Source organism: Antedon mediterranea, chromosome 4, assembly GCF_964355755.1.
Source record: "Antedon mediterranea chromosome 4, ecAntMedi1.1, whole genome shotgun sequence".
NCBI lineage: Eukaryota > Metazoa > Echinodermata > Crinoidea > Comatulida > Antedonidae > Antedon > Antedon mediterranea.
Window position 1 is genome coordinate 27,407,147 of NC_092673.1, and position 13,625 is coordinate 27,420,771.

At 34.5% G+C, this 13,625-nt stretch overlaps 1 protein-coding gene across 1 annotated transcript in view; it reads left to right on the forward strand.

Annotated features, from left to right (window-relative positions):
• Positions 1 to 836: 836 nt before the first annotated feature.
• The window catches only part of LOC140047095 (LIM/homeobox protein Lhx9-like), a 32,343-nt gene continuing 19,554 nt past the window's right edge, over positions 837 to 13,625 (forward strand). Inside the window, exons 1-3 of the mRNA XM_072091911.1 lie at positions 837 to 1,119; positions 9,838 to 10,046; positions 11,565 to 11,920. Of these exons, the coding sequence (XP_071948012.1) occupies positions 1,024 to 1,119; positions 9,838 to 10,046; positions 11,565 to 11,920 (661 nt within the window). The 5' untranslated portion in view covers positions 837 to 1,023. The remainder of the gene's footprint in view (positions 1,120 to 9,837; positions 10,047 to 11,564; positions 11,921 to 13,625) is intronic.

A 13,625-nucleotide genomic window follows, 5' to 3' on the forward strand; every position in this document is an offset into this window, starting at 1 on the left:
TGTGTAAACAACTGTTATAAGTAAACCGATAGGTTTAATGTTACAAATTTAAATTAATTAATTAAAATATTATTTGAAATCTTCTGTAACTGAAGACCAAGGTGTTCACTGATAATTAACACGTTGTTTGTTATACCATACTCTTACAAAAATATTTGTTAGACAAAATCTTCACCTTCGAAAATGGCATTTTTATAGTAAATTTACTAAATAGAAAAGTTTCTGATACTCGATACGCAACCCCGCGTCTGTAGCGGAAATGTTTTCTTATTTAAATCGGAAAAAATGTGTTGTTTTAAAAAAAAATAGGAAATGTTTTTTATTACTCCAGTTGGTTGTTATATTTTCTTGGTTACTTGACACTGTTGTTCGTAAACGTTTTATAGAATGGAGTTCTTGTTTTAATTGTGCGTCTGTGTTGATATGTTTTAACCTACACTATTGTGTTTTTCTGCTTATACTATTTAGCACAACGGTCGCTTGTCCTGTCGATTGTACTAGGCCTTTTGGAGTTTAGTGAAGCTGAAATCATTGTACGACTAGAAAACCGTTTGCTGGCTTCGAATGTGAACGAACGAACGAACGAACAAGTGAAACAAACTCTCTACTCGGGTTTTGTTTAGTTTGATTACAACCGAAGTGATTTTATAATAAAATTGCTCAGCTTCATTTAAATAGAAATACAAAGCGAAGATCTTAATTCTTGAAACTCCAGATTTGTATGTATAGCGACCTACTATCCGCCAATCAGGAGTCGCGGTGGGTGGAGCGTCGCTTATGAGACTGTCAATCAAACGGTTGGTAGTAAGTTTCGGATTCACGCAATGAGTAACTCTTACAAACTGTGAACAACAAGAGTTAAGTCTCAGTCAGCTCAAGCCCTTCCAACTAAATTCATACGAACGGGACTGACTCGGGTGTCAACACGTACTTCTGGATTATATTGAGGCTAGCCTGAAAAGTTTCAGCAAAATCAACTTTGCATCAGTTGTTTGAAGAGCTCTTGATAAACAGAAGCTTGTGATGGGAATGGATGGTGGTGTACCGACTCCTCGAATGAGTAGTTGTATGCGTAGCCCATCGACTCCTCCAAAGTTGTCTGCAACTAACGGTGTTATGGTATGTAATCAACTTCTTCATTAATAATTTATGTTCTACGTGATTTTAAATGTATATGTCACAATACAATTTATATATTTATAATAGTATTTGAAACCGTGTTTTGTATAATGTTGGAAAAGAGGTCCATCCTTTATTACTAAATTCTGTTATATAATATAAGTATATTCTAAGTCACCTACAATAGGTTTATAACAATACAATAATATATAATATTGTAACACATTATCCTATGTAATTTAAATAATATTTTTGTTGAAACATTTACTACTTTTTCATAATAAGTCAACGTGTTGATAATGTTACAGTCACAATTTACAATTTAATTCAACAAGTTTATTAATTATGGAAAACTATTAACTTATGTAATTTTTTATTTTTTAACTGATTCCAGTTTTCCTTTTAAATGAAAATAATACACTACTACTGTACTACCACGCTGTATTTGTTTGTATACTCAATTCGAGAGAGGCATAACTCTTTTGTGACACACTTCAAATTTTATCCTAACCACAAGAAACCTGTTAAAACATTGGGTAACCCACAAAGATGAGATTAATTACAATAGAGACCTCGAAAAAACCATGGACGTAAAATAATAAATATTATTATTTGTACACCTTCACAAAGAGGAAGAAAAAGTTAGTTTTGAGGAATACAATTTGTCGAATATGCAAATAAAATGAATTATAAATGTTGGTATTGAATACAGTTCAATACAATCAAATTGCAATCATATCAATAGTTCTAAACCTAAAATGCTTGCCTTTAATTTATATCAAAAAAATAACCTAGATTTTAATCCGTCACATAATAATTTTTAAATTTTCCAAAAAACTAATTTAAAAAAAAACAATTGGTACTGTACGTCATGGGAAACTAATAATCTAAAATTACTACTGAAAACAAAAACAAAGAAATGAGAAATAGTGTAAAAAACTAATTTTTGAATTTCTTCTCGTTCGTTCCACGAGAAAGTGTCTCGTCAATGGGTGTGGAAGGCTTCTATCATTACATCTCGTTTTGTGTATTATGGTAAAAACGTAAACATATATATGAAGAGAGTGGTTAGGCCTAATGATTTAATTTCTCGGTGTTGTGCACAATGTGATGTTCATTTCAACTAATCATAGGCCTATACATTCATCTTCCTAAACACGCTGGTCAGACAATAGGTTCAGACGTGCATATTCTCGGATAAAACGAATACTTAATTATTTAAAACGTTAATAAGTGGAATTCGTAAAACATGAAGGTTAATTTTACATCACAACTGTGTTATTAAAGAGCAATACCATTTAAAAATTAACGATATAGTAAAGTACCTATAAAAATGGACCTTGCGTACATTTATTGCATTTTTACTCCGTTTAGTATAAGTGTTTTGGATGTGGATAGATTGTTCTATAGCGTTGGTCATTTTAGAATTTAATTAATTAATTTAAAGATAACTTAACGGTAATCATAGTGGAAGATATATAAGGAACACAACTATGCAAACAAGTCATTCTTAGATTGGGGATGTAGATGACAGAAGCGGAATTAATACAGTACAGTAGTAGGCCTACAGTAATAGTATTGATTGTTTGTTGTAAGTATACGGTTCTATTCTCGATCTTTCGGTTCGACTCAAACCACTCCAGTACTAGTAGGCTAGATGATGAACTTTCGGAGAATATATAGTCTGGAATGTGTCTACCACTCAGCTCTTTTAAGGGTTTCTAGTTTTATAGGCTGTTTATGTGATTTTTATTGAGTATGTATCAGGGTTATCCTGAATGGTGATGCGTTGACTGAAGATCTTTCGTTTTATATAATACTGTAGCCAATGTTTATTTACAAAACGAATGACTGCAATAGACGTGACGAGCTTCAAACGTGGACTACACTTTTTTATGTTTAGTTAAGGAGTTCGGCACTCCAGAAGGTTTAACACCGGTAGCCCAAGTGGTTTAGAAAGGAAATTACAAAATTACATTACTGATCGTGTTTTAATATCATAACATTTCTCAAGGGAACTTGAATTGTATTATTTTAATTTACGAGTAGGCTTACTTAAGTTATGTCTATCGTGTAGTGGAGTGTTCAAGCGTTCATAAACTCTGGCAAAATTGGTAATTTTATTAACATTAATTTCATAAAGGCGTATTCTTCAAGTGAGATTACGAACACAGACGGTTAACGCACACATACCGGTAACAAACAGTATGTATGATTATAGTCTTTGTACGCGCGCGTAGATATTTTGATGACTGCAAATACAGTACCACCCATTTAAAACCTGAAAGATATTTAAAACGTCAGTAACCTTTCTCTATTCCCCAGCAATATCAAAACATTTGTAATTTTTCTTTGATGAGAAGAGTAAAGAAACGTTACCGCGATACTTGCCAAGATTATTTTTAATCAAAAGCAGATAAAGTCACATATCAAACGGAAATCCTAATCCCCCGTACTCGGTTTCTCTAGGCCCTATCTAAACATGTTGAATTATATGGGGACGGGCAGTCTGATTGCTTTCCCTTCGGCTAAAACGTGTAGATCTCCCTTGCCGATGACGCCTCTTCACACTTTTGAAAGAGTATTTTGATGCCTAAGCCGAGAGAAACAGACAGTTAGGGCTAAATATAAATCGCGGTATCTTTTGTATCCTTGTTACTTTCAATTTAATTTTTTAACCGGTTATTTCGTCATTATAATTTACTGAAAACGAAACTTGTCAGAGACGAGACGTATCTGATCGAAATTCTTCTGCTATAGCTTCCGCTTATCGTGTTTTGAATGTAGCACAGTATCTTTTGATATAACGTGTTTATTAAAGATTAGGATAAGGATAAATATTATACAATAATCATTATTATTATAAAGTTTTTAAAAGGCTGTTCTTGAGAAAGTGTAGACAGAGCTTACCTGAATAATTCTGGAGTTAAACCTGTGTTTAATAATAAATAAAAATAGAGAAATTAATCAAAATGGTCTTGCAGAAACCATAATTACAGTGAATGTACATACATTGTCAAAATACTAATTATTATGTTTATAGTGGGTGGTAAAATAAGTTTAATATAATGACATTTTAGCTCTTGAGGTCATAGCAGTTATAGTTTCGATAATCTGACCTATCGGGGTGACCTATTAAATTTCCTTTGACTACATCAGCTATCCGGAATTTGGGGGCATGTAGTTTATGTTTCTCTGTTATTTCTATTCAGTTTCAATTACGTAAATTGCAAAAAACATACACGCTATTAAGATTGTTGTAGGTGAGGTGATTTACACACTTCCGTTAAAAAGCTTCCGAATAAGTCCAATCTCCTAAGGCAACAATTTTAAAATTATTATAATTATTATACGCATAAATGTATACAAAATAAATACAATTTAGGAACACCAACATGAAAAACAATAATTACAAATTGTCATCAAATACTAACAATCGTATATTTTTATATTATCAATGAGTTCAATAAACATTTATTTTAAAATGGTCATTTTCTTTCATTACAAACAATATTATAACAATAAACACGTGTTACCAGAATTTGGAATAACTTACCCAGTGAAATCCGCAACTTAAATATTCCTGTTAGTTCTTTTAAAACCAAATTACTTAATTATCTCAATATTAATTTTTTAAATAATTTTGATATTGAAAATGTGTGTAGTTGGTCGCTTTCTTGTCGATGCTTTTATTGTAGAACGTAATTTATTTATTTTTCTCTGTTCTGGGTTGACCAACTATAGCATAGGTGTTTAAATACTAAATATTAATATTAAACAATAATCAACCATTTATATATGACCATTTTAGGGATCAAAATTAGAAGTTAAACTTGTCTCACAATGACCCCCCCCCCCCCCCCCCCAAAAGAGGATATATACAAGCTTAACAGGGGTATGAGTTTATTAATAGAATTTAAAAAAAAATAAAAACATACTAAATGTAATGTCATCATTTAATATCATTAAATCAGCAGTTTTTAAAGCGAGTAAACTAGTTGCTAACAGCGAAAAGCAAGCATGTGGCTAGCTAGAATTGCAGCGTATCTATCAGCCACACTTTGTCTTCAAGGCGGCGACACTGTCAACGCACGAGCGCGTCAACTTTAATCCAGCTATCCGGGAAGGCTGAAGGCTAAGCTTTAAAGCTCTATCTACACTATCAAACTCTATGTGACAAAACAATGTGATGTGCCCATATGGACATGATGATGTCATATCACTACCATATTTGGTCATATTACTACCATATTTGGGCACATGTGGAAATATCTTAAGCCTTAAGATTTTGAAAAGATTTGTTCGATGACGTTTGAAATGTTGTCTTTTGCCCTACCCCCATGTTTACAGATTTCCTTCCTCAAACTAGCGATATCAGCGTGGGCCTTCCTCGATTCTACATTCAATAATTTAGCTGTTAACATTGATTGTTTTGATGAAGAAAAATTGTAAATGGCAAAGGCTTTTTACAGATCGGAACGGGTTTAATGGTATTTAATTAATTATTCTTTTAAATATTTTGTATGGGGTATTTAACCGTGCAACGAAGTCTCTGACCTAGTATAAAACGTAATTAGCAGTATTTAATTATTATAAAGTACGGAATATTGACTACATTAAATCAGATTCGACAATTTACTTGTTTAGCCCTTAAACATAGTACACCCTAGGATTAAAACTATATTTGTAGCTGTTTCGTATAATCATTATTTGCTTTGGTATATAGTATAGTTGACTAAAGTATTAGTAAACCTATATCATGCATTGTTAATTTATAGGCATTGTTCTTTGCCTATTATTCACGTGACAAATAACAAGTTGAGTGAAGTCGTCACAATAAAAGCTCTGTTATATTGACATTCTAAGAATGACAATATTTACACAGTTTTTGTTCTAATAGAGTAGCAGCTTAAGCCCCTTTCACACAGAGCTGTAAGACGGTAATATTGCGGTAATTCGCGAACGCCGGCTTATGTGTGAAAGGGTAAAAACCCCTTAATGCCGGCTTCCGTTAGACCGCCTCTGGACCTAGTAAAATTGCGGTAATATTACCGTCACGGTCGTAAGCCTGATCTGTGTGAAAGAGTCCACGATATAACGCCTGCTTACGCAGTGAAGCAAGGCAAAGAATATATATTCTTTGAGCAAGGATAAATTGGGGACATTTTCCTTGATTGAGAAAGACTGTGGCAATTACTTTAGGCCAAATTATTAGATTATATCCATTATATTATATATTTTTAGGTTAGTTTGTAAATAATACAATGGAAGAATACGGCCAATAATAATAAAAATATAACAGATGTTGGTCCAAAGATTATACTTGCTGTAACGTACGTAAGCCTAGGCCCTAGTTAGCATAGTTCTAGCAGGAACATCCTCCGGTGCGCGCTCCCGGTGCTAGCTCATAACCGCTTCTGATAATTAAATTCGCGTCTATTTGTAGGCCTAATAGATTTTGTTTCTGTAGAATGGCCATCACGATCGGGCAGTTATTAGCACGGAGTGGTGTTGGGCAAAAATATAGATTTTATGCATCGTAAATAAAAAAACTAAACGACGGACACACAAAACAACATCAGCAAACATGTGCGCGCATGGCATGTTTTGTGCAGGTGCCCGCCATTTTCTTTTCTCAAAAAGTGCGACCTCTATTTTATGAAGACAGTAAACTTTAAATATTGCGCCTTTCCACTGTGGCCTTTCACACAGAAGACGGTAAAATTACCGTAATATTACCTTCTGTGTGAATGGGTTTAGACCGGCAATAACGCCGGCTTGCTTACCGCAATATTGCCGAAGTTCTGTGTGAAAAGGCCTTTAAACTGCTAAAAACAGCAAGATGTTTGTCAAATGAAATCTGAACTAAACTGTTGCTACTGACGTTCACAACCCATTCAAAAGGCTCTATTATGTGTAGAATGAAGAGGGTGGAAAATGTTCCACATTTTGAGGCCATCAAGGCCATCACGAAGACACAATATTTGATCCGCGTGTTAAAATGTTGATGAAAACGGTACGCGCGCGTTCAAGCGGTGATGAAAACGGTACGCGCGCGTTCAATCGGTGATGAAAATTGTACGACTGTTGTACGCGCGCGTCCAAGGGTTGATGAAATACTAGACTACTTATTGCACGCGCGCGTCGATTACCGGTGTGGTAGCATTATTTTTATTATAGACACTTCAATCTTTCTCAAAGGATTGCATTTATTATCGAAATCTACAATCTGCAACACGATAACTGTGCAGAATATTTTGTTTAGATTTGCTTTCAAAATGATAGAAATGTCTCGTCTTGCTTTTTAAATTTCAATAAAGATAAAAATAAATCAATATACAGCAAATGACTACTGTAATTATGCGCTTGTTTAGATGTTCGTTTTCTAAATAGATTTCTCGATCGATCAATTCTGTCAAAACAATTCGTATGGTTGTACGTTCAAATTAATCATTTGAATACATTGTGTATTGTAGAGGAGGAAAAACAGTACCCACTCCCTACCGAGCGGAAAGAATAGACTAAACAGGGCTCAGGTAAAAAGCTGGCCAAGTAGAGGCCTAAGGCGTCGACTAATTCAGGACTGGTTAAGTGAATATTGATATTGTTACGGCATTGTTAGAGACCGTTCGTGCGAATTTATATGTTTGTATGTTTATTCAATATATGTGAGCCGTTTTATATTTTGTCCCTGATATCAACAATCCGAGTATAGTATACGGTGCGAATTGCCGTTGCTACTAGGCAAGTGGTAAATGAGAACTCGCCTAACGTGCAACCAGACGACTGAAAGTCTGTGGACCCGTGGTTCTGAGGCCCTTGTACTTTTAACAAACTATACAGCTTCAGCTTACTTGTTTTTAATACTGTTTGTGATATTTTGGGAGATTTCGAACTATCTTACTGCAGGCCTAATTTACGCGCCCTTTAAATAGATAGCACGCCCATGTATTTATTTAACTAAGTTACGCTCTCTCGTAAGACGGGGTTGACTAGCAGTTCACTATAGCGTTGTGCGTCCTACGCTGACGTTATTTCTTTAAACGAGAGCCAAAATACTACAGTTTGTAGAATTATATTGAGAGGAGATTAAATGTAACGAATTGCCCTTTCAATGCCAAGTACCTAACTCTATGCACAGGCCCAGCATGAGGTCAGAATAATCTCAATATTGTACCAAGAAAACATCAAAAGGTATATTGAATGTGTGATAAAGACAAGAGTTTCCTCAATATTCGTACAATCGCCACCAAGGACATTTCTCTATCGTGTCATCGAATAAGTGTCATTGTATTATTGCGAATAATGTTAAGCTAACGAAAACTTTAAACTTTGCTATCTGAACGAACAGTTTAGTACATAGGCTGCGTTTAATTCGTCAAATCTGATCGGGTACCGGTCCCGTCCGAAATTAAACTCATTAATATCTCCGTAATAATGAAAACGTTTACAAGTTTGTTACAATTTGTCAAGCGAAATAATGGATAGCAGCTATCTATTATTTACAGGTGATAGTATAAATGTCACAACATTTAACATTAATAATGTTGGCCTTACAAGAAACATTCATTTGTCTGATGTAATTACATTCAACATACACATATACTACGAATTTATCAACCGCGGCTTTCTTCGCCTTCACCAACATTTTTAAATCATGGACCTGTAAATTATTTAGGTCCATGCTTAAACTTTAATTTCACTTTTTCAAGAGTAGGCCTATAAGATCACCGACAATATCATTTTAGTTTTAACTTGAAATCTAAAATGAATTATAGTAAAATGTTAACATTAATCTAAATTTTTGTGGTACAAATTAACAATACACCTGGATCTCCAGGAATCATGGAATATATTCTCCGACTTGTAACTTATATAACACAAGTATTGTATCTGAAAATGAGTCGCTTATGGGGACAGGGGCTTCCAACTGGCCCCTCAGGTGCATCGCAGCTGACGTTTTTGTTGACTCAGCTACGCATGCTCAGTGAATTTCTGTCCGCTACTACCGACGAAAATTATCCGGCATAAGGCTGTCAAAATAATACACTTAAAATATAATCTCGACTAGGATAATTTAATAATCCTTAATCTGATCGTAACGAATTTGGTAATGTTTTCTCACAATTTCTTAGACACATTTCTCAGTTGATATAAAAACTCTATTTCGATTATAAAATTAGGTCGAATCAGATGATCAACTAGATAGGCAATGATCCAGACAATATCCATTGAACTTGTTCATATTAGACCCATTTATCAGTTAACCCTAGAATTTTTCACATTAATTCCATTGGTACCGGACCCATTATTATTAAAATAATGATTCAATTACATTTTAAACACTGAATTATAATCAATATCATGATTTTTCGCCTAAAAAATACCAAAAACATTGGAAAATTAAACTTTTTAAATTCGCCTCTACTGGATTACGGTAGTTTTGTGGATAATTGTTACGTTCCTTCTATGGTACGATATGAATTCCGAAATAAAGAGAACAATTAAATAAGCCACTAAACACTATTTCACAATAATTCAATCCTATTTGTATTAAAACTATTAGAAAGATTTTTTGTGTGTATATTTTGTTGTCCTTTCTTCTGGTCGAGTGCAACTGTTGTAAAAGTGTTAACTCCAAATAAATCATTAATATTATTGGTAAGATTAATTAACTAAGAAAATGTATTTTGATTAATTGTTGTTTTTGCATTGCAGACAATGCCTATTTTAAACGTTGAAACCAAACCGAGTAGCGAGTGTGCTGGTTGCCGAGGTCGCATCACGGACAGGTACTATCTTCTAGCGGCGGATAAGCAATGGCATACGGAATGCTTACGGTGTACAGAGTGTAAACTGAGACTTGACAATCAACTAACATGCTTCGCTAGAGATGGTAATATCTATTGTAAAGAGGATTATTACAGGTAAACACAAGCTGCTTCTTAGCAAATTCAAATATATTCACGAATTGGCCAGAAATATGTCACCTTCTCGGAATTTTGTTTTTACGAATTGTTTAAGCAAAAGTCGATATTTTCTATTGGCTTGTCCGTCAGTGGTCATCGGTATGTCCACCTCAATGGGCTCATAAAAACCCGTCAGGGTAAATTAACTCAATGCGCGCGTAACTAATCGTTCGATAGACCACCCAAATAAATCTTTTAGGCCTATTGCTATATTACTTTATCCACATTTTTAATTTGGGATTTTTTCGATTCATCGTGACTTTTCACCGCCTCGAATTAAATGTAGGCCACTTTCGATATAAAATATTCGGGCACACCTGTGAAAAAAAGGTTTTCGCTATTAGAATACTACAGGTCAATTGTTGTCGACAATGTATTCATTTTGACGATGATAGACGTGAAATAAAACTGCACTATTTCTACTTTCCTTTCCGTCAAATATCATTCAATATCGGAGTTATAGTGTGCGAATATGAAATTGAAACTGTCTCACGAAATCTACCACCATGTTGCCCTCTATGACGTCGTGTTTCTAACATCATCCGAAAATATCTCCACCCAGTTACAAGCACCTAATTGGGCCATCACATTTACCGCAATTTTTCATTTTGTCAGACGATAAATTGCTACTTATCAAATTATACGCGCAAAACCATAATTCACACGACTGATTGTATGGGAACATTATTTTTATACAAACATCTGCGTGGTCAGTAACAGAGATCGAGATGTTATCTAAAATACCAAACTGAAATTGTACAAATAACGAAGCTCTCTAGGCCTTGTATATGCACCGGGATGAGTTGAATATTCACGGTTCACATGCACCTACTCCCCGCCCCGTTGTTAGGTCGCATCTGGTTAAACGCTGGGAGCTTGTAGGCTTACAGGTGTGCAGATGACGACAGATAGCCGGCCGCCATACAATAACGTTTCAGCTCTATGTCTTACCGGATTAAAAAGTAAATTATAAAAAATGATTTATGCGCCTATAGGCAGCATTTTTATAGATGAATCGTCATCTTTCGTCTTTAGAGAAAACCAATAATATTTGTAATGTTAACATCATGTTCACCCAGGCCCACATGAAGAGGGATTCGCGACCGGTCGTCAGGGAACCATCCTTCTGCACCTGTTTGAGGTTCAACAAGTGTTAATCGTAAATGTGTTCATCAATTTGTCAGTTTCGTTGCCGACCTCCATTTCAAAGTTTTGTTATACACCATTTTAACAGTTCTATTTTATTAATAGAATACGATCGAAATTAGTAACGGCTAAAATTATATTAACATTGGTATTTTTTGTCTACTCTCTCGCTAATAACATTACGAAAGGCCACATCATTGATAAATCTGTTACATAAATGGTTTTATTTAGTATTTCATATTTGCACATTGGGGTGCTTGCTCCTGTGAAAGATTTTGCGGCGATCGTACGATTAAATTTACATTACATTATATATATTTGTTTCCTCAGGAGGTTTTCATCAAAGCGGTGTAGTCGCTGTAATGTTGGTATACCATCGGGGGAAATGGTTATGAGAGCGAGAAACCTCGTCTATCATTTACCGTGTTTCTCATGCGCATTATGCAATAGGACATTGACCACCGGTGAACATTTTGGTATGAAAGACTGCTTAGTATATTGTCGTATGCATTACGAAACATTGTTACATGGAGAACAAACCCGGGGTATGATCCCCTATACAAATGACCATCTATCGAACCATTCCCCAAACACAATATCACCTTATTACAACGGAATTGCACCAGTTCATAAAGGACGGCCGAGGAAACGAAAAGGCATTGACACTACCCTAGACTTCCATCAAGGTAAATACATTTCTTTTTTTTCTTTAAAACTGGACACAAATTCCAAAATATACCTTAGGCCTAGCCTACTCTTGGATTTCATACTCTAGTCTAAGCCTCCGATAACATCAATATTTAGCATATTAAGAAAGGCCTAAGTCCCTGGAGTTGGGCCTTTCTTTTATACACCATGTATCCAAGTCTTCAATTGTTAACGAATTTGATTAGTTTAAAAACGATCTTCCACGCCAAATTAAACTTATAAGAGAAATGTGACGGTCATTCGAAAAACCTTGATTTACTTCCGAAAAAAAAGTTGTAAGAAACGCCTATTTTTAGCAGCTCATTATCACATTGTCTGAAGGTTGGTTTTGTAGCCTCGACTCTGAATGAAAACATGCGAACAAACTTGTAATATTTTCTGGAGTTGATAAATGTCTCCGCTATCGTATGTTTGAACTTTTCTTTTTGAATCAGGAATTTTTCTTTTCCACAAAAATACAGAGTAAGATGGGAAAGTAAATTTCTAATTTTATCAACAATTACCGAAAGTGCTGTGGGTATCATCAGTGGTTCATTGGAACAAAAACAAATAAGCAAAAAGCTAAATCAAAACGATAAAGTAAAACAGACAAACAGAAAGTGCCAAACCTTTGGAAACACACTATTCTTTCGTCAGGGCTTAATGGGAGTACTTGAAGGAGAGAAATATATATATATATAATATTAAATTATACATTCATGGCTTTTAAGACGCTTTGTCCGCTATATCCGTTTTAAACTTTCTTGTTTATCTGATTAATGACATTATAATCTTAATGTTAGGCCTACTAATTCCATTCAAGTTCAGTGAATCCCAAGTCATTCGTTCACACGCTAAACACGGGTCAATCATTGACCTTCATATAAAAATAACTTAATAGGCCTACACATTGACTCTTCATCATTATTTTGCCCAAAATACATTATTATTCTCGCGTTAGAAAGTAACAACATTGACACGTGTGTCAATCACGGTTAACGTCTCGAATATCCAAAATATCGACTTTTAGAAAGTGGACACTCCAGATGTCTTTCTCAACGGTTCCCAAACACTGATGGGATATGAAGGCTTAAACAATAATAAAATAATAAGGACAGACACCTTATATCATACGGTCATATTAAATTCGTTTTAAGCGAAAGATTTAAACTTTTATATATACTGTACATCGATGAATCCTCAACGGCAAAACCGTTAAAGCAAAGTTGCTACAAGTACATGATACGCTTCAGTGAACACTCTTTTTAGCGAATAGTTAAATTTCCTTAGGCGTAATTTACGATAATCTGTGGATACCAATAGTTGAATTGTACAAAATCGGATAGCGTAATAGCTCAATTGAGACAGATTTGTAGCTTGTGAATAAAATCAACACGATTTTATAGTGATATTGTTCAAAAGCCCGAGGGGTACATGCTATTAAGATTGTGTTTAACTTTATCAAAACTCGAACCGGAAAATTGGGAAAAGGGATATTTTTTTGGTCGATGCCCTACAAAAAAAGAAACTTTATCTGGAGCCATCAGTGTCTAGACATTAATTCCTGATATTGACATGTTTTTTTAGACGAATGGTGTTAAAAATAAATATAACTTTATTCAGAATTATTGAAACTGTATAATTATAACAATAATTCGGTATATTTTTACGTACATGAATAGGCTTACATTTCTTGCTTTCCTA